The sequence below is a fragment of the Mus caroli genome, unplaced genomic scaffold (assembly GCF_978045245.1).
Source record: "Mus caroli unplaced genomic scaffold, Mus_caroli_1 scaffold_20, whole genome shotgun sequence".
Lineage (NCBI taxonomy): Eukaryota > Metazoa > Chordata > Mammalia > Rodentia > Muridae > Mus > Mus caroli.
Genome location: NW_028227275.1, coordinates 48,198,944 through 48,220,395, shown reverse-complemented (window position 1 = coordinate 48,220,395; position 21,452 = coordinate 48,198,944). Strand labels below are relative to the sequence as shown.

Sequence of the window (21,452 nt, the reverse complement as noted above, 5' to 3'; positions counted from 1 at the left end):
ACACCTACTCATAGCCATATTTTTGGTGTCAACACGAGTCTACTTCATGCCAGTTGCTGACTCTCTGATTCTCTCATATTTTATAACTTTCTTGGTTTCAAGAAATTAGAAATACTCAAAGTGTTCATCTTTCTTTTATCAGTAGAAGTAAATAAAATATAGGCTGGCAAATGTATCTGATTCATTGAAGCCAATAACTGACTCAGCCATGCTCAGTTTCTGTCTACCTTCCTCCATTTTTCTGTAAATGGTTTGTCTTGTTTTTCCGGATGAATAATTCTTGACTTCTTGAATGGTTTCTAATGTGCCTTTCTCCAGGTCACAAAGTCATTACCCTGATCCTGGTATTGAACAATCACAATATCAATGTAGAATATAATCCTATTTGGTTTATCAGCTGACTGAAAACATCAAGAACAATTGGTAACAATATGGGTCAGTGTGGATATCTATAAAAACACCAGTCAGTTCAAGGGCTTACAGGACAGGAGGATTGTTTGTTTTTTGAATGTTTCTCATTGACCAGATGTGTTATTTGCTTATCTAGAGATTTTATCAAATAAAAACACTAAAGATGTATGTTGAGCTAATATTGAGAGATGCAATTAGGAGAACTGGATGCAGGATCTTTCTTTTTATTGGTTATTTTATTTATTTACATTTCAAATGTTGTTTCCTTCCCTCTGTAACCCCCATCCCATTCCCCCTCCCCTTTGCCTCTACAAGAGTCCCCCCCCCCACATAACCCTATTTCCACGTCACTGCTCTAGTGTCCCCTTATGCTGGGGTAGCAAGTCTCCGCAGGACCAAGGGTCTCCCTTCCTATTAATGCCAGATAAGGCAGTCCTCTGCTACAAATGTAGGTGGAGCCATGGATCCCTCCATGTATATAACTTGGTTGGTGGTTTAGTCCCTGGGAGTTTTGGATAGTCAGGTAGTCGATATTGTTGTTCTTTCTATGGGGTTGTAATCCCATTCAGCTTTTTTAGTTTTTCTCCTAATTCTTCCATTGGGCTCCCTGGGATGAGTCTGATGGTTGGCTGTGAGTATATACATCTGTATTGGTCAGCTGCTGGCAGTGCCTCTCAGGAGACAGCTATACCAGGCTTCTGTCAGCAAGCACTTCTGGGGGTTTGATGTCTGTAGGTGGGATGGATCCCAAAGTTGGGCAGTCTCTGGATGGTCTTTTCTTCAGTCTCTGCTCCACTTTTTTGTCCCTGTCTTTTCTTTGGACAGGATCAATTCTGGGCCAAAAATTTTAGATAAGTGGATGGTTCTATCTCTCAATTAGGAGTTATACATATCTACCAGGGGTAGTCTCCACAGGTTCTATATCCCCTTTGTTTATTTCCACTAAATTCATCCCTGTTGGGTCCTAGGATGCTCTCTCTTGAGGAGATAGGAATACTTAACCTAATTTGAACATTTTATAATATGTATTATGTAAAGAAACTTTGTAATTGTACCTCTTGAAATGAGCGACTTTTGTGTTTTCATTTTTCCATTAGAAAGGTCATTTCACTTCTAAGATATAGAAACAAGTTTGGTTCCCAAAGTGAGTTAATTATTTTTTTCCCTAAGAAGAAAGTATGAAGATCTTGAGCTATACTCTGGGGGACTCTCCAGAGCTCTCTGGGTCTTTATAATTTTCCCCACACCTTAATGCAATAGTCTCTGCAATATAAATGTGACACCAAGGCAAAAGATTGCATGCCATTCTCTGTTAAATGCTATATACTTTATGAGTCACAGTCATTTTTAACCAATCCAGGTCTTTGGACAAACCTGAAGATTAGCTATGAGTCTTCAAGAAAAGTGATAAAAAACCCTCAAAGACAAACATCACACTTCTTCACTTTTGTCTGGCAAGCTCATCCTGCTTTTCCTAATAGACTTCTGTATTTTTGTATACAGACAAAACCCATGAACTGTGGGAGAGAACTAAACTTGTTGTTTTCCTGTAGTATGTATTCCTGATAAGGAGGTAAGTTACTCTTCCAAGGAAAGAGGAAGAATGCATAGTGAATTCAGAGCTTGTTCTGTGTGAAAATTCTGTCCTCTTCTCTTGCTTTAGACAAGCTGTAAATACTGACTACTTCCTAAGATCAAGCTTCTGGAAGAAGATTTACAAAAAAAAAAAAAAAAAAAAAAAAAAATCACAATTGTATCACAGATTTTTAAGATCTTAAAGTGACCATTCTGTGTATAGTATTCCCTTATTAAAAACTGGCTACTTAGATTTCATAATCATATTAGTGAGAAGTAGAATTCACATAAAATAAATGGGATGTGTATAACTACTATGAGTTACTTGAAAACAGTTGTTTAATAATAATTTTGAGGGCTAAAGGTTTAAAGTTTTAAAGGCAAAGGGCTATTCTTCTAAGAGTAATTTTGAGATATTGAGTATAAATGTTAAAAACACTGCAAGAACTTTGATTATTCATATAAATAAATTATTATTCTCACACAGAATGTAAGATGTAATTTGGTTGATATAACTTTATTTGTTCACTTCTTCTTTTTTTGATGGACCTAATTTGCTTTATTTGTAACTTATCAGTTAGGGCAGTGTCCTTCCAACAAAGCAGAATGAGAACTCCCATCAGGAAGCAGCAGATGCGGAGTCTGTTTTATAAGGTGGGAAAGGAGTCAGCCATAGGAGGGAAACTAGCTGACATCAGGTTGCCTTTTCTTTTCTTGTTTTCTTTATTTCTTTTTTTTTAATTATATATTTTCTTCATTTACATTTCAAATGTTATCCCCTTTCCTAGTTTCCTCTCTGAAAATCCCCTTCTAAGATACAGAAACAAGTTTGGTTCCCAAAGTGAATATTCAGTTTAATTGGAGATAAAAGCAATAAGACACACAAACACACACACACACACTTTATATGTAAATAATGTAGAAAATTAAGTAAGTTATTACATGAATTAAGCTTAGCCACTTAAATATTTTGAAGGTGTAAGACTTAACAAAAGTGGGCAAAAGGTCAAGAAACAGATGATAGGAAATAATAGCTATTCAGAGTGGATATTCTTATATACATGCCAAGCCAAAAAAGAAAGTTTAAGAATTTTTAGATTATACAAATTTTATATCTCTGAGATAAATAAAACCCATAACCTGTGGATTTGGGCCCCTAGTCTCTGTTCTCACTGTGGGATTATATCCTGAGAAAAACTAAAAATTAAGGAAGGAGTAATGGAAGAACAGGAGAAGATTGTAGTCTCCACAGGAAGGCCAACAGTCAATCAACTGCTGGATCATTGGGTCTCTCTGAGACTAAACCAAATAACAAGCATGGCTGGACCTAGGCCTCCTTGCACATATGCAGCACATGTACAGCTTGGTCTTCTTGTGGGTACCAAACAACTGAAGCTGGGGCTATCCAAAAAGCTGTTGCCTGTATGTGGGATATGTTCTTATAGCTGGACTGACTTGTCTAATCTTAGTGGGAGAGTATGTGCCTAGCCTTACAGAGATTTGATGTGTCTGGGTGAGGGATTCCTAGGGGGAGCATCCCAATCAGTGGAGAAGAGGATGGGAGATGGGGGAAGGGTTGTGGGAGGTAGTGACCTTTAAGAGGGGGGCAGTGAGCTAGACATAAAATGAATAAGTAAGAATACAAATAAATTACTTAGAAAACAAAGCACATGAACAACAAAGACAAAAAAGGAGGAATGTTTTATTTAAAATTAAGGATTAACATAATGAAACTTTTAAAAAGAACAATCCATGTGTAAAAACATGATCAGCATCCATAGTCTTAAAAGTTAGAACAAACAGAGGACCATGAATGAGAAGGCACAGACAATACGAGTGGCCCAAATGCAGAAAGGGCATTTTTAAATTTTTTTTTTTACTTACTCACTGCCCCCTCCTGTTTGTCCCAGTCACAACCCTTCTTCAGTGAGCCCCATTCTTCTCCTCTGAGTGGGTGGGAGCCTCCTGGGTATCCTCCCACTCTGGCACTTTAAGTCTCTTAGAGGATTGGTGCTCCTTCACCCAATGACGTCAGATAAGGCAGCCCAGTTTGAACAACATGTCCTACATAGAGGCCATAAAATACAGGCAACATGCTGAACTTCACAGACCCAAAGAAGCTAAACAAGGGAGGATGCTTGAATCTAACTTATAAGGGAGAATAAAATAGTTATAAGAGGCAGATGAAAAAAAGAAAAGAAATGAGGCAGATGAAGGGATGATGAGAAAGGGGAAGGGGAGAGGTATAGGGCAGGGTTCAGGATCAGATGTGGGAAGGACAGGAGAGGTAGCCAGTTGGCCATAAAAATAGATGGAAATATGCAATTGACGGGGGTGAGGAGGTAGGGAGGTCTCCTGAAACGGCAATTTGGAGAAAGAACTTTCAAGACTTATACTTACCTAGCATTAAAGTCCTCTATACTATTATCATAAAGCAGTGACACTATGGTTTAGTATTACAAAACCACGTTAACAGCCAGCTTTTCTTGCCTTTGATTAACTATTTTATTTTATACAATAATATCCCAAGTTGGTCTCATTACTGTCTTTACCTTTAAGGAGACAATGTTGATTTTAGAGGGGTTAGGTGTTTTCTAGGTAGTCAGTGAATGAACTGATATATATCTTGACTTAATGATATGTCTTCATTTCAAACTGATTCTGAGCTTGAAGATTTTCCCAACATATTTGTAAACTCAACAAAATTAGGAATTACAACATTGAACAATACTGATTGAAGTTAAAGTCTTCTGTGATCTAATCACATCTTCATATTTTTAAATATATTTATTAATGTATCTATGTATGCTATATAAAAACTATTAAAATGTGTGTGGAAGAAAGGTAAAATGCAATTCAGAGCTCACTACTTCATTCATAATATAGTAGTCAGAAGAAAGATTTCATGGTTAAGTTAGAAATTACTTTTTGCTTGAATTTTTTAATAAGAAAATTATATTGCGATGAAATATAAATTTCCACACAGTGTGCTACTCAATTTTCTGTGGTTAAGTAAAAGAAAACAATTATGCACTATAATTAATGTCATTATAATAAATTAATTAATATAATATTAGTCATATATAGTACTGTTAGTTTGCAATTGGTTAGAGTTTTATGAGGATACAGAAGAGAAATTTGGATTATCTTATTTATAAAATGCAGAAAATTTATATCTCTCTACTTGAAAATTAACATGGATATAATAATTTATTAAAGTCATTATGCTATTGACAGAAAACTGGCAGTTCCTATAGTATCTTTTTAAAGGTAAGTACAGTAGCTTAATTTTTAAAAAAATTAATTCTAAGGTTATAGATGCTTTACCTACATGTATGTCTAAGCAAAATGTAGGCCTCATGCCTGAGAAGGCCAGAATAGTGTGTTACACAAATCTCCTGATACTAGACTATAGTCAGTTGTGAAATGTTCTGTAGGTATTGGCTCATTTGGAATAGAAATCCAGGGCTTGTAACAACTAAACCATCTCTCCAACCCCTTATGCTACTCTTTTTTTCTTTTTACTTCTATTTTTTACACTTCGGATTTTATCCCTCTCCAGGTCCACCCTCTAACTGTTCCCCAAACCATACCTTGTCCCCATCCCATGTCTCCATAAAGATGTCTCCTCCCACCACGGCCCCACCAGACCTCTAAACTCCCTGGAGTCTCCAGTATCTTTAGGGTTAGGTACATTTTTTTCTGAGTTGACCCAGACCCAGCAGTCCTCTGCTGTATATGTGTTGGGACCATGATATCAGCTGGTGTATGCTGCCTGGTTGGTGGTCCAGGGTCTGAGAGATCTCAGGGATTCAAGTTAATTGAGACTGCTGGACCTCCTACAGTGTCACCCTCCTCCTCAGCTTTTTGCAGCTTTCCTCTAATTCAACCATGGGGGTCAGCAGCTTCTGTCCATTGGTTGAGTGCAATTATCTGCATCTGACGTTTTCAGCTGCTTGTTGGGTCTTTCGGAGGGTAGCCACCCTAGGTTCCTTTTTGTGAACACTCCATAACCCCAATAATAGTGTCAGGCCTTGGAACATCCCCTTGAGCTTAATCCTACTTTGGGCCTGTTGCTTGACCTCCTTTTCCTCAGGCTCCTTTCCATTTCTGTCCCTGCAGTTCTTTCAGACAGGAACAGTTAGTTATAGGTCAGAGTTTTGACTGTGGGATAGCAACCCCATCCCTCACTTGATGCCCTGCTTTTCTGTTGGAGGTGGGATCTACAAGTTCCCTCTCCCCACTGTAGGGCATTTCATCTAAGGTCCCTCCCTTTGAGTCCTGAGTGTCTCTCATCTCCCTGGTCTCTGGTACATTCTGGAGGGTCTCTCTACCTCCTGCCTCCCGAGGTTGCCTGTTTCCATTCTTTCTCCTGGACCTCAAGGCTTCAGTCCTTTCCCCCACCCAATACCAGATCCTGTTCTCTTTCCCCCTGTCCCCTTTTCCACCCAGGTCCCTCCCCTGCTACCCCTTTGTGATTGCGTTCCAATCTCTCCAGCCTCTCTCTCTTTTTTTTTTTTTTTCTTGTAAAAATTTTAGGCCTTCTGTTGATTAATATCATTGATGGAGAACACGACAGAAGTGACATGGTTTGTCTTGCTGGGACTCACCAATGACCCACAACTCCAGCTTCCACTCTTCATTACCTTCCTCCTCATCTACATCATCACTCTGGTGGGGAACCTAGGGATTATCCTGTTGATTCTCTTGGACTCTAGGCTCCACACCCCCATGTACATTTTCTTGAGTAACCTGTCCTTAGTGGACTTCTGTTACTCCTCAACGATCACTCCAAAGGTCATGGCTGGATTTCTTACAGGAGACAGGATCATATCTTATAATGCTTGCGCCTCTCAGATGTTCTTTTTTGCAAATTTTGCTGATGTGGAGAGCTACCTTTTAGTCTCCATGGCCTATGATCGTTATGTAGCAGTGTGTAAGCCCCTACATTATGCCACCACCATGACAACACACGTATGTGTTTTTCTAGTTATTGGCTGTTACGTTTGTGGTTTCTTGAATGCTTCCATCTATACAGTGGATGTATTTAGTCTATCCTTCTGTGAGTCCAATGTCATTCATCATTTTTTCTGTGATGTTCTAGCAGTCATGATCATATCTCGCTCTGACAAATATATTAATGAACTGGTTCTTATTTCTGTAGCCAGCTTCAATATTATTTTTTCTCTTATACTCATCTTAATATCCTATATGTTCATTTTTACCAACATACTAAAGATAAACTCATCTGAAGGATATCACAAAGCTCTCTCCACTTGTGCCTCACACTTTACAGCTGTCTTCATTTACTATGGGACTGTCATCTTCATGTACTTGCAGCCAAGCTCCAGTCACTCCATGGACACTGACAAAATTGTGTCTGTGTTCTACACCATTGTCATCCCCATGTTGAACCCTCTGGTCTACAGCATGAGGAATAAGGAGGTGAAGAATGCATTCACAAAGGTTGTATTGAGGTCAAGGTAATGTTTATAGCTTTGATTTTAACTTTGGAATGCAAAAATCTCGGCTCATTCCTTTCATGTTAACACTATTCTGAATCACATTTTCTCATCCTAAACAGAATTCAAGGACTTGAATTATTACCTTTATCTTCACAGTAGTGTTTGGCTGCTAAAAAGGATACATCTTGCTCAAAATGGTGAATCCTGAATAAAATGTCTATAACTTTAGGTCAGCTTGTGAAAAAAACCTTTTGACTATACATCATATTCAATCCTTTTCCATACAATATTTTTGTCATACCAATATAAATCCATGTAAGCATGAGCATAAATAATTCTGCTAAAGAGAAGACATATTTATATATTTCCTGTGAAGACTTATAAATGGATGTCAGAAAACTTCCATTATATAATGTGACATAGATTTGTTATATGTTTACTTTTGTGTTCCGTTATTTGTGTGCATTTCATAGGGATATCCAGATGAACATAGTAAATATTTAATATTTATTTATGGACTAGAATATGAAGTTGTATTTAAAAGTAAATGTAGGCATATGATTTTGTGTACTTTGTAAAGAGTATTCCTGTGTTAATCAAATTCTGGTTTCTCTGCCTCTACTTCTTGTTGCAATCTGGACACAGCGTTGCAATGCTTATTCTAAGTATGTTCTGTTTGAAGTTTGTGTAAAAGTTCTCCCAATTTATTCTTTGACTTGTCACTGAAAGCTGATCAATCAGTAGCTGGGCAGAAGAGAGAATACTGTTCAGGTTCCCCCAGCCAGGAAAGGCAGAGAGGGAGAGGAAGAAGAGAGGATTTGCCACAAGGAAAGGGGTCTGAAGAGACATGATAAAAACTACCTGAATCCCAGAGAACCATGTCAATACTAAAATGAACGTATCTCTGGGATCTTGGATGGAAGGTAGCCAGATTAGTTTAAAGAATTAGATTTGATCACTAACTGCCTATTTATCGTGTCATTAAACTAATTAAATAAATCATAGTCAATGTCTCATTTATTTTGTAAGTAGACAGGGGTAAAGGAAAAATCTTTCTTTAGAAAAATACATTTGAAAGTGATGGCTTGAAACAAGCAGACTTAGAAAAAACAAATATCAGTACAGATCTTCCTTCAATCCATCCAAAGCATGCCTGGATAGAGCCAAAGGCATGAATGAACAAAAAAGACAGCTGCTTCTTTTAATAAGTTGTTATTTGAAATTTATCCTCCACTTACCCTCTCCCTTACCAGCTCAATTTCTTAGTCTACATGGCATACAGTAACTACATCTTTCCTATCAAAGAACTGGGACAGTGAGATAAGCACTCGGCCCAATATGCTATCTGATAAAATTCTTAGCTCTTGGAGTGGTGGAAACTAGTGTTCTGCTAAGTTAGTAGCTTCTTAGGGGCTTTTATTTATTATTATGGAGTTAGTTCAGATACAGAGTGATTGTTCCAGAAGGCTAAAATTAGTCCAAGAAAAAGTAATTAATACTGAACCTACAAAATTCCAATCTCTCGATGATACAGAAATTCCATTTTGTTTATCAGTCTCTGCAGACACAAATTCATTCCAGGAGTTTTTCATTCACAGCCAGAGACAGGTTACTTTTTTGAAATTTTTGTTCACATTACTCAATCGAGTCTGAAAACTTGACAGGCCTATGGACCTTCTAATCTCTTTGGAATCTAAAATTCTGGAATCTTGTCACTTTTCTTACTTACCTGTTGCTTCTTAGGAACAGCTCTTGTGGTTTTGAGGTGTTTCCATTTCCTGTTTCTACTCTTCTGCTCTCATTCTAACTTCAGGTTTTATTCTAACCTTTGCTTTGCTGACTATTTTGGACAAACAACTTTGGCTTTAGCTCCCTATAGCTATCTGCTGTAACGACCTTTGTGTTTTTGCCCTACCCCAAAACCTAAAGTATATGGGGATGCAGTCTATTTGCTTTCCCAAACCCTTGAATGACACACAGTAGGTACATGGTACTCTGTGTGTGACTGTAAAAGTACAAAGTATATATGTCACAGTTGCCCCCAACATGAGAAAAACAATTGGTGAAAAATATGTCATCATTTGTGAACAAATATATTAGACCCACTAACTTGAAATAAACAAACATGTAGAAATTGAAATCCTGGTACAACACTTGTTAATGTTTCAGCTATGATCCTTTTGGAGGTTGCATATCAGGTATCATGTTTATCATATTCATCAGTAATAAAATTGCAGTTATGAAGTAGCAACAAAAGTATTTAATGGTTTTGGGTCACAACATGAAATACTGCATTAAAGTGTCACACTAAGTAACCTAAGAACCACTATTTTAGAAGATATGAAATGTTATGACAATGCCATACAGATTATTACATCATGCATTGACCCAGATCTTTAAGTCCAAAATTATATACATGTATAAACACACACACACACACACACACACACACACACACACACACACACACACACACGTGTGAGTTTTGTTTGTTTTTATTGCTTTGCCTTTTGCAGCACTTCTGCAAGTGCTATGCAAGTACTCTATTACTATGCTACATGTCCAAATATTTTGATCTTTTATTTTTGAGACAAGCCCTTATAAAGTTGCCCAGGTTGTACTTGAACTCCACCAGTGACCTCCTCTGACTTTGAAATTTTGACTTTCCCAAATTGGCTATGTGACTATCAGAGATTATAGGCCTGTCTGATTTCCCCATACTAGCTCCTGTTTCATTTTAACTGCTTCTTTCTGTTTAATCTAGCAATTAAATATAGTTTCAACAGAGGACAGAATTGCATAAGAAATGAAAAAAATCATTCCAAAATACAAATTATAATAATAGATGGATTGAGATATATAATTATTTAGCTCTTTAGATTTTAACATTTATAAAACAGGTTGTATAATATCATTATAGATTTTAAGATATTTGCCAATATTTGCAATAAAATTTTCTGGTGTCTTGAACAAGCAATTGAAGCTTGCTATAATGGTGTGCATCTGTGATCCAAGCACTTTGGAAGCAAAGTTAGGGGATTGTGAGTTCAAGGCTAATCTAGGCTATATACAGAGTGAGGTGTTATCTTCAAAATCCCAAAGAACTTGACACAAGCGAAAACAAAAGAAAGAATGAATCAACCCCTGGTAAAAGGTATAAGACATGCAGCTGGGGAGTTCTGTAGCATGGTTAAACAGAGGTAATTTGTTCCTTTCCAGTGTGCTTCAGGCCTATCTACTTTTCTTCCTATTCTAGTGATGGAATTCAGTCACTCTCAGATTACCACTGCTGATAAATGCAGAATGATTACCTTCTTCTTAGTTTCCTGTAACTTATGGGCAAGATCAATACAGCACAAAGAATGTCCTTGGGTTTTGGCGATATTTTACTATAGGTAAAGTGAGAAAAATACTTAAATCCTTTAAAGTTATTCCTTTTCATGATCTTTCAGACATCATTGCCTTTTTTAAAAAATAACTTATAAATAGGAGAGAATCAATGGATTTATTCATCAAAGAGGAGGTTGCATTATCATTACTCAATTGTACAGTAATTCATTACTCAATTGTACAGTAATAACACAAAACTCCCAGTAGGCAGGAGTCATGAGATAATGACATGTTCAGATAGATGCCACTGTGGAAGGAAATGGAATTTTGGTCGCCCGAAAGTTCCTTTCACTTTCATGAAGACCTGGGAAAAGTTTAATTGATTCTTTTTTTTTTTAATTCTTCTCTCATATATTATATCCTGTCTGAAGCTTCCCTTCCCTGCCTTCCCCTGTGTCTCTTTCCCCACCTCTCTATTCCCCTGGATCCATTCCTCTTCTCCTCCAGTCATAAAGTCATCTATAGGATGGAACACAGGGCCCCCAATGGAGGAGCTAGAGAAAGTACCCAAGAAGCTGAAGGGGTCTGCAACCCTATAGGTGGAACAACAATATGAACTAATCAGTAGCCTCAGAGCTCGTATCTCTAGCTGCATATGTAGCAGAAGATGGCCTAATCAGCCATCACTGGGAAGAGAGGCCCCTTGGTCTTGCAAACTTTATATGCCCCAGTACAGGGGAATGCCAGGGCCAAGAAGCGGGAATGGGTGGGTAGTAAAACAGGGCAATGGGGAGGGTATAGGGAACTTTCAGAATAGCATTTGAAATGTAAATAAAGAAAATATCTTAAAAAAAAAAGAATACACCACCCAACGACATCAAGCAAACACAACACAAGAAACCTACAATAATATGAAAGGGTGTTGTATTTTGTCGAAGGCTTTTTCAGCATCTATCGAGAAGATTATATTTTTTTTCCTTTGAGTTTCTTTATATAGTGGATTACATTGATGGTTTTCCTTATATTGAACCATCCATACATCCCTAGGATAAAGCCTTGAACTTGGTGAATAATGGTGTTGATGTGTTCTTGTATTTGGTTGCGGAGAATTTTTTTTTTTTTTTTAGTATTATCTTTAATCTTATTATACAATCCAGTCACTATCCCTCCAACAGTTCTTCATCCCATTCCTCCTCCCCCATCTCCAAGATGATGTCCTCACATCCCCACAACTCCCACACCCTGCCAGGTCTCCCCCTTACCTGGGGCCTGAAGTCTCTCAAGGGTTAGGTGCTTCTTCTCTGATTGAGGCCAGAATAGGGAGTCCTCTGATGTATATGTGTCGGGAGCCTTGGACCAGTTAGTGTATGTTGCCTGGTTAGTGGTTCAATATTAGAAAGATCTCAGGAGTTCAAGTTAGTTGAAACTGCTGGTTTTCCTATAGGGTCACCCTTCTCTTTAGATCCTCCAGCCTTTCCCTAAATTGACCTCAGGGGTCCCCAACTTTTGTCCATTGGTTTGGTGTAAGTATCTACTTCTGTCTCAGTCAGCTGCTTGTTGGGTCTCTTGGAGGGTAGACATACTAGGCTCCTGTCTGTAAGTACATCATAGCATCAGTAATAGTGTCAGGTCATAGATGTTGAGATGGGTCCCAATTTGGGCAAGACACTGGACCTCCTTTCCCTTAGTCTTTTCTCCACTTTTGTCCCTGCAGTTCTTTTAGACAGGGACAATTCTGTGTCAGAGTAATTGACTGTGGGATAGATACCCATCCCTCCACTTGATGTCCTGTCTTTCTAGTGGAGGAGGTTCCTACAAGTTCCCACTCCCCACTATAGGGAATCTCATGCATTTTAGTCTTGAGAGTCTCTCATGTCCTGGGTCTCTGGTACATTCTAGAGGGTTCCCCCACCTCCCACACCCTGAGTTTGTGTATTTCCATTCATTCTGCTGGCTCATGGAGCTTTACTCCTATTCCCTCCAGCACCTGATTATGTTCCCCTTTCCCCCTCCCCTCCCAAGAATTTTATTGATTATTTTAGCATTGATATTCATAAGCAAAATTGCTCTGATGTTCTCTTTCTTTATTTTGTGTGGTTTAGGTATCAGAGTAACTGTGGCTTCATAGACAGAATTAGGTAGTATTCCTTCTGTTGCTATTTTGTGGAATAGTTTGAGAAATATTGATTTAACTTCAGTATGTGGTATTTGTCTAGAAAACCACCCATTTTATCTAGATTTTCCAGTTTTGCTGAGTATAGAATTTTGTAGTAGAATCTGATGATAGTTTGAATTTCCTCAGTATCTATTATTACGTCTCCCTTTTTATTTCTGATTTGTTAATTTGGATACTGTCTCTGTGCCCTCTCATTAGTCTGGCTAAGGGTTTATCTAACTTGTTGATTTTATTTTCAAAGAACCATTTCTTAGTTTTCTTGATTCTTTGTATAGTTCTTTTTGTTTCTACTTGGTTGATTTTAGCCCTCAGTTTGATTATTTCCTGCCATCTACTCCTCTCAGGTGTGTTTGCTTATTTCTGTTCTAGAGCTTTCAGATGTGCTGTTAAGTTGCTAGTAAAGGATCCCTCTAATTTGTTTATGGAGGTACTCAGTGCTATGAATTTTCCTCTCAGCACTGCTTTCATTGTGCCCCATAAGTTTGGGTATATTGTGCCTTCATTTTCATTAAATTCTAGAACGTCTTTAATTTTTTTCTTTAAGCTTTTGTTAGGGAAAGTATACTTAAATGGATTAAAGTAGCAGAATAAAGTTCATTTTACTTTTTACTCTCCATTTTAAGTTAATTGTCCTCAGAATGATTTGGCTCCCACCCTTGAATTCTGAGAAAAAAAAAAAACATGAAATATTGGTAGCTATAGCCACCTGATGATAACAGCGTGGGGAAAAGAAACGTGAGTTGTTCACAGGTCAAGATGCTCCTTTTTGATATGTTGTGCCTCCTTGTGGTTTGAGTAGATGCTATGAACCAATCAGCTTAAAGGCCAACATTCCTTTACCCTTTCACATAATGCCTTGACTTGGACTGTCCCACACCACCCCTTGCAGTTTTATTTTTTCTTTATAAACCACATCCTATAGACCTTGGGGCTTCTCTGCTTTCCTGTTGCATCGGTAAAATTTGTGGCCCAGGCTTGAGCCTGAATAAAAACTTTCATGTGCTTGCATCAGAGTTGTGACTCCTGGTGGTCTCTTTTGGAGTTCCTCACAAACTGGGCATAGCACACTGTAATTAGGACAAAACAGCCACTTACAGATTGGAAAAATATCTTTACTAATCTTACATCTGATAGAGGGTTAATACTCAAAATATACAAAGAACTCAAGAAATTAGACTACAGAAAATCAAATAAACCAATTAAAATGGTGTACAGAGATAAACAAAGAGTTCTCAGCTGAGGAATCTCAACATATGCCCAACTATGTTTGTAGCAGTCTTATTTATATTAGCCAGAAGCTAGAAATAACCTAGATGTCTCTCAATGGAAGAATGGATACAGAAAATGTGGTACATTTACACAATGGACTAGTCATCTATTAAAAATAATGACTTCATGAACTTTGTAGGCAAATGGATGGAGTTATAAAATATCATCTTGAGTGAGGTGACCCAGACCCAAAATGGCATACATGGTATGTACTCACTGATAAGTGTATATTAGCTTAAAAGCTTAGAATATCCATGATAAAACTCAAAAACCATATGAAGTTTACCAAGAAGGAAGGTCAAAGTGTGGATGCCTCAAACCCACTTAGAGGGGAGAACAAAATAACCACAGTAGGCAGAGGTAAGGATGGATCTGGGTGGGAGAGAGAAGGGGGCAGAAAAAAGGGGACAGGGCCAAGTGTGGGAAGATACAGGAGAGAAATCCAGAGAAATGGATAAAAACAAATAACAGTTGGGGCGGAGCTTGGGGAACCACTAGAAAGTCTCAGATGTCAGGGATGCAAGATACTCCCAGGATATGATGGGGATGACATTAGGTAAAACACCTATCTGCAGGGATATAGAACCTGAAGAGACCACCTTCAGAGGTAGATATGTTCCTTAGTGGAAGGATAATGTCATCCACCCGTCTGAAAAATTTAAAGCCAAATTGCCCCTGTCTAAAAAAAAATGCAGGGACAAAAAATGGAGCAAAGGCTAAAGCAAAGGATATTCAGAGACAGCCACACCGTGCAATCCATTCCATTCAGACACCAAACCTCGGCACTATTGCTGATGACAGCATGTGTTTACAGACAGGAGCTTGGTATAGCTGTCCTCTGAGAGGATCTGCCAGCACATTTCTAAGACAGAAGCAGGTACTCACAGCCATCCATTGGACTAAGCCTGGGGACCCTAATGGAAGAGTTAATAGTGGGGCTGAAGGAGCTGAAGAGGATTTAAACACCATAGGAAGAACAGCAGTACTAACTAATTGGACCCCTCAGACCTCCCAGGGACTAAACTACCAACGAAAGAGTATTGGGCTGGTCTGTGCATATTGTTATATATGTAGCAGAGGACTGCATCATCTAGCATCAGTGAGAGGGGATAGTGGGAGAGTTTAAGACTCAGATATTGCTCCTGCTAGGAGAAGGCAGTCAGCAGAGAGTAGGCTTGTAATGCTGGGTTAGGGCAGGTCACAGAGTTTGAATAAGATTGGATGGAGGAGTGATAGAAAATTTGGGTGGTTGCTTCACAAGCAACAAAATTCTTAGAACTTGGAATTCTGGGATAGCTTAGCATGCCATGCATTCATGAATCAGCATGAAAATTAGCTCATACAGAAAAAACAGAAAGGAATTTAGTTGAAGTTAAATATATAGAAAATGATGTTATTCAAAGCTATATAAAGAGAAAAGGCATATAATTATATGTCTACAGATATTAACCTCCATAGAAAGGAGGAATAAAGGAAAACAATGAAAACCTTTATAGAAATTTAAGAATTCAATGCTTTGCAAGCAACCGGATTCTGGGAACATGGGAATACTGGAATAGGTTAGCATGATATTCATACACAAATTGGCCTAAAAATAGACTCAAAGAGAAATACAGAAGAGAATATGATTAAATATAAGTACATACGAAATAATATTAATCCAAATTATATAAAAAGAAAGAGGATATGAATATAGCCACAGAAACTTATTTCCTGAGAAGGGAAGAATTAAAGAACTTCAAGGCTTTAATCTCAAATATAGGAACAAAGGCCCAGAGTTAGGGAGAAACCCTATCTCAACAGATAAAAATAAAGAGATATTAATCTCCACAGAAAGTGGAATAAAGGAAAATGACATTGTTTTATGGATAGAAGGGAGAAATAGTGGTAGTTTCTTTAAATGTTTCTAAGTAATAAATGTTTTAAATGGTGTTAAACAGCTGCTAATTTCCATAGAAGGGAGGAATAAAGGGAAATTACACTGTGTTTAAGATAGAAAGGAGAAATAGTGGTAATTGTTAAGTTATATAAAGAGAAAATGGATAGAATTATATATATACACAGACATTAATCTCCTTAAAAGGGAAGAATTAAAGAATTAAAGAAATTTAAGAGATCAAGGGAAGGCCCTTGATCTCAAATGTAGGAACAAAGGCAAGGAGATATGGGAGAAACCCTTTCTCAACAGATAATCATTTAAAGTTGTTTTAATTGATTTGATTGTTTTTACTACCAAAATGAAGGTTGTTATAAGTTTGGTGGTATTAATGATATTACTAATCCTCTGGAAGAGAGTCAGAGTAGAGCAGGTCCTAAGAAAAGGGAGGCTACAAAATTGAACCAGTCAATTTTGGGTTACCAGATCAAAGAATGTTAATTTTGGAGAAAGGCTGTGTATTTGTGTTAACGAAAGAGGAGAAAAGGCTTTGGACTCCTTCCAAAATAATATGACTAAGATAGGATAGGGGAAGATCCCCTAAAGATTTTGGCTGCAGACAAGAAAGGAAAATTCAAGAAGATCAAACAAGAGAGGTAACATAAATTGCTGATCCCTCCATATGGGAACAATCCTGAAACTGGCTTTATAAAAATGTCTCTACGCGAAACTCCAGCTAAAATTCGCCAATGCATCTTGTTGGCTACAGGATCCTTAAAATTTATCATGCCATCGTTCACATAGCATGAATGAAGATTTATTACAGTTGTTTATTGATGAAACTAACCCATAATAAGACAGTTGTCATTCAAAGCAAAACAAAACAAAGCAAAACAAAATAAAAACAATTGATAGTATGTGGAGACCATTCTTCTTGCTAGTCATTATATCATTCTTTCCTACTCATGTAAACATGACCACTTCTCCTCCTTTGAGCCCTTGTGTTAATTTCTTTCTCAGTCATGCAGCATTCATTGTAATATAAATCTTCATTTATTATTATAATACAATCTATGACCTAATGTAGAGTTTCAGCTCTTTTAGTTTTAGAACATTCTCTTTCAGATTCTCTTTGTTTCTGTTTCTTATTCTCTTTCTCTTATGCAGGTATCCAGGTTCTCTCTCATTCTACCCAAGATAAAAGTTTCTCAATTGCAAAAGGCATGGGTTCCTGCTACAAGAAGATATGCATACCTCTTGCAAGAAGGGATCTAGTTCCTTCTTTCACTCCTGTACCCTCTCCCCTGATTAATCTTGTTCGGTTATGTTCTATCTGTGATAGTCATGGTATTTATCAACACTTGATCATTGACATTAGTTCATCATAAATCTTATTTTCAGCCTTCACTATGTACTTTCTGGCCTCTATCTTCTCTTCTTTGTTTCTTTTTACTACATTTTCACACTAACAATTCAAACTGCACTGCTATATAGAGCAACACAGATTTATGGGTCTGCCATACATTTAAGTACCAAGAAGTATACTTTTAAGTATCATTGAGCTTATGAGACATTTATTTTGTTTACATAACATGCATACACATATACTCCCACATATAGGCTAAAAGTATAACAGGAGAAGATACCATTTACACAATTATATTTTTCAAAACCAATTTTTATTGGATATTTTCTTCATATACATTTCAAATGCTATTCTGAAAGTCCCCTATACTCTCCTCCCCGCCCTGTTCTCCAACCCACCCACCCCTGCTTCCTGGCCCTGGCATTTCCCTGTACTGGGGCATATAATCTTCATAAGACCAAGGGCCTCTCCTTCTATTGATGGCCTAATATGCTATCCTTTGTTACATATGCAACTAGAGACGCAAGCTCTGGGGGGTACTGGTTAGTTCATATTGTTGTTCCTCGTATAGGGTTGCAGACTTCTTTTGCTCCTTGGGTACTTTCTCTAACTCCTTCATTGGGGCCCTGTATTCCATCCAATAGATGACTGTGAGCATCCACTTCTGTATTTGCCAGGCACTGTCATAGACTCACAAAAGACAGCTATATTAGGGTCCTGTCAGCAAAATTTTGCTGGCATGTGCAATAGTGTCTGGGTTTGGTGGTTGTTTATGGGATGGATCCCAAGGTGGGGCAGTCTCTGGATGGTCTTTCCTTCCGTCTCAGCTCAGAACTTTGTCTCTGTAACTCCTTCAATGGGTATTTTATTCCTCATTCTAAGAAGGAACGAAGTATCCACAATTTGGTCTTCCTTCTTCTTTAGTTTCATGTGTTTTGCAAATTGTCTCTTGGGTATTCTAAGTTTCTGGGCTAATATCCACTTATCAGTGAGTGCCTATCATGTGTGTTCTTTTGTGACTGGCATACCTGACTCAGGATGATATCCTCCAGATCCATCTATTTGTCTAAGAATATCATAAATTCATTGTTTTTAGTAGCTGAGTATACACCATTGTGTAAATGTACCACATTGTCTGTATCCATTCCTCTCTTGAGGGACATCAGGGTTCTTTCCAGCTTCTGGCTATTATAAATAAGGCTGCTATGAACATAGTGGAGCATGTGTCCTTATTACAAGTTGGAACATCTTCTGGGTATATGCCCAGGAAAGGTATTGCTGGATCTTCCAGTAGTACTATGTCAAATTTTCTGAGGAACCACCAGACTGATTTCCAGAGGAACACTCCTCTATTTACACAATTCTTTAAACTACATCTATAATGCTGGGAAATTTTTCTTAGGACAGAAATCATAGCTGATTAATATGCACTTCTGGGCCTGTGTTAATTCAAAGATAATGCACCTAATCCTCAAGGGATGGGAGCCTCCAGGGAATTTAGAGGTCAGGTGGGGTGAGGTGGAGGCCTCCATGTGGAGACAGGGTGTGGGGAAGAGGTATGCGATATCGAACAGTTGTAGGTTGAATGGAGGGGGGGAGGGGGAATAATCTATGGTGTGTAAAAAAAAGAAAGAGAAATCAATCATTTCACCTGCCAGTTACTCTGTCTTGGAAAAAAATCATTTTATAGCTATAATCTTACATTGATAGAAATCATTGCATTTTGATGCACAATTAAAGTTATATTTTCTTACACTGGTACAAGATTTGTATATTGATACAGATTTAAGGTTTTCATTGGTGTAAATCATTGTATATTGATACAAAATTTAAAATTAATTTTGTTACTCAGATAATCATTGTGCCTATGTAACTTATTTAAGAATATAAGGCTAAAACTAGTTCTTCTAATAGCTGCTATTACAAACTATTTAGGATGATTGAGTAATACATATTTAAGGTCAGTTAGTAAACTCATGGTAATATTAGGTTGTGATTTATTACAATAAAATATTTACAGTATTATTCAAATAGTAAATAGCTGAGAGTAGTTAAGGTGTATCAGTTCATATATACTATACATAGGTAGACTTCCTTCAAAACCATCAAATATCCACAGAATATGACATTTAAAATCACTTCATTATTAATAGATCTTTTAAGTAGGAGACATGCCCACTCCTGACAGTATTCCCATTCCACTTCAAAAAAGATATTGAGCCGGGCGTGGTGGCGCACGCCTTTAATCCCAGCACTCGGGAGGCAGAGGCAGGCGGATTTCTGAGTTCGAGGCCAGCCTGGTCTACAAAGTGAGTTCCAGGACAGCCAGAGCTATACAGAGAAACCCTGTCTCGAAAAAAACCAAAAAAAAAAAAAAAAAAAAAAAAAAGATATTGAACATCCTTACTTTCAATTGAAGTCACTTCATTTGTGGCAAGCTAGATAGGCATGGGTAAGAAATACCCTAATTTCATTCAGCAGACAGTTATTGTCCAGAAAAGGAGAAACAGATGTGGGATAGTCAATTGTTAAATTCTGTCAAGACAGGAGAAGCTAGTTCTTCATAATTCCTACTTAATTTAAGGTCTGTCAGATGGTTTTGGGCCAGAAGGCTGAAAACCCATGACCCAACTTCAAGAGAAATATTGAGGACTGTCCAGGCAGTCAGCTGTCTCTACAAATTGTGTATGTTTTGGAAGCTATGTTTTTGTGCTTCCTACATATTCAGGTAATTAATTCTTTCTCAGATCTCAGATGGTGTTGAAGACTACTTCTAAGTATTTACTATTAAAGAAGATATTCTAGATTTGAAATGATGGTTTTCAGAAGGCATTGCAAGTTAAAGTCAAATATAATTCAGGTACAAAATTGTAAACTCTTTAAGTTAGGATAGATGATAGACTACTTTCTCTAAATTACCAAATATAATGGAGTAGATGTTATAAGTGTATATAATACCTTATAGTTTATATAATTTTATAATTATATTCCACTTATATCTGAGAGAAAAGAGCCTTTCTAGTCAGACAAAAAGAGAGAAATGTAGTAAGTTTGTCCTAATGCTGTATGCATTCTTATGTTAATTTGGGTATTCAAAATTGTTTGCAAAAGAGAGTAAGCACTGAGAGACCCTGCTTCCGTTGGTTCTGATTGGTAAATAAGGATGTGGCAGGCAATGGCTGGGCAGGGAAGAGTGAGGTGGGACTTTAGGATTCCCGGGTTTGGGTCCTAGACAGGAAGAAGATGGAGATCAGCCATGTTGGATGGTTATGGAAGAGAGGAGACACCACGCCTAAGAAAAGTAGAGGACAGGGAGATTCACAGTCTTGATGTGAAGGAGCTGGGAGAATATGGCTCAAAGGACAGCCCAAGTAGAGCCAAAGCAGCCAAGGTAGAATATAAAATTTAGTAAGTGATAACTAGGGATTGTCAGTGGGAGGTGGACTGAAAATGTGGAGGATAGGACATGGCCTAGCTATTGTGTTGTTTAAGGCATATCAAAATATAATAGCTGTGTGCCTTTGATTCAAGAACATTAAAAACTGAGGTGGGTAGCATACACACTACTGGGGTCTATTAATTAAAAAATTAATTACAAATACCCTTTGGGCCAGATATCCTGAACCCAGACCACCAGATCCATCTCTGGTGTGTTGCTCAGGTGAGGGGTAGAGCCTGGTCTCCACAGTGCCTCAGCTGGTGAGGGGCAAGGATAGAACTTGCTTTCTCATAATTTCTGAGCCAGCTCTCCTGACTGCTGCATGTGCCAAGAGGAATTGGAGGGAGGGCATTACCTTTTCATGCATGATACCTCATAGCAGACAAGTCAAAGGTCCATCTTTTCCATCCTCATGCCCTGGGTGCCAATTCATCCATACTTCTGCCACCAGGGTTAGCTATAATGTGCTGACAAGGCATGGTGTAGGGCCTCTCTCCAGAGTGCTGCAGCCAGTGGGGTCAGATCTCCAGCGCACCACATTTAGT

General features: G+C 37.9%; 1 protein-coding gene across 1 annotated transcript; it reads left to right on the top strand.

The window, feature by feature from the left end:
* The first annotated feature begins 6,543 nt into the window (after positions 1-6,543).
* Positions 6,544-7,473, top strand: LOC110289243 (olfactory receptor 5B3-like). The gene has a single exon (XM_021155382.2). The coding sequence runs from the start codon at positions 6,550-6,552 to the stop codon at positions 7,471-7,473; it is 924 nt and encodes a 307-aa protein (XP_021011041.1). The 5' UTR covers positions 6,544-6,549.
* The last annotated feature ends 13,979 nt before the right edge of the window (positions 7,474-21,452 follow it).

Bases quoted from the DNA above. Each gene is read 5' to 3' on its own strand.
- LOC110289243 (XM_021155382.2), top strand. From the start codon at position 6,550: ATGGAGAACACGACAGAAGTGACATGGTTTGTCTTGCTGGGACTCACC.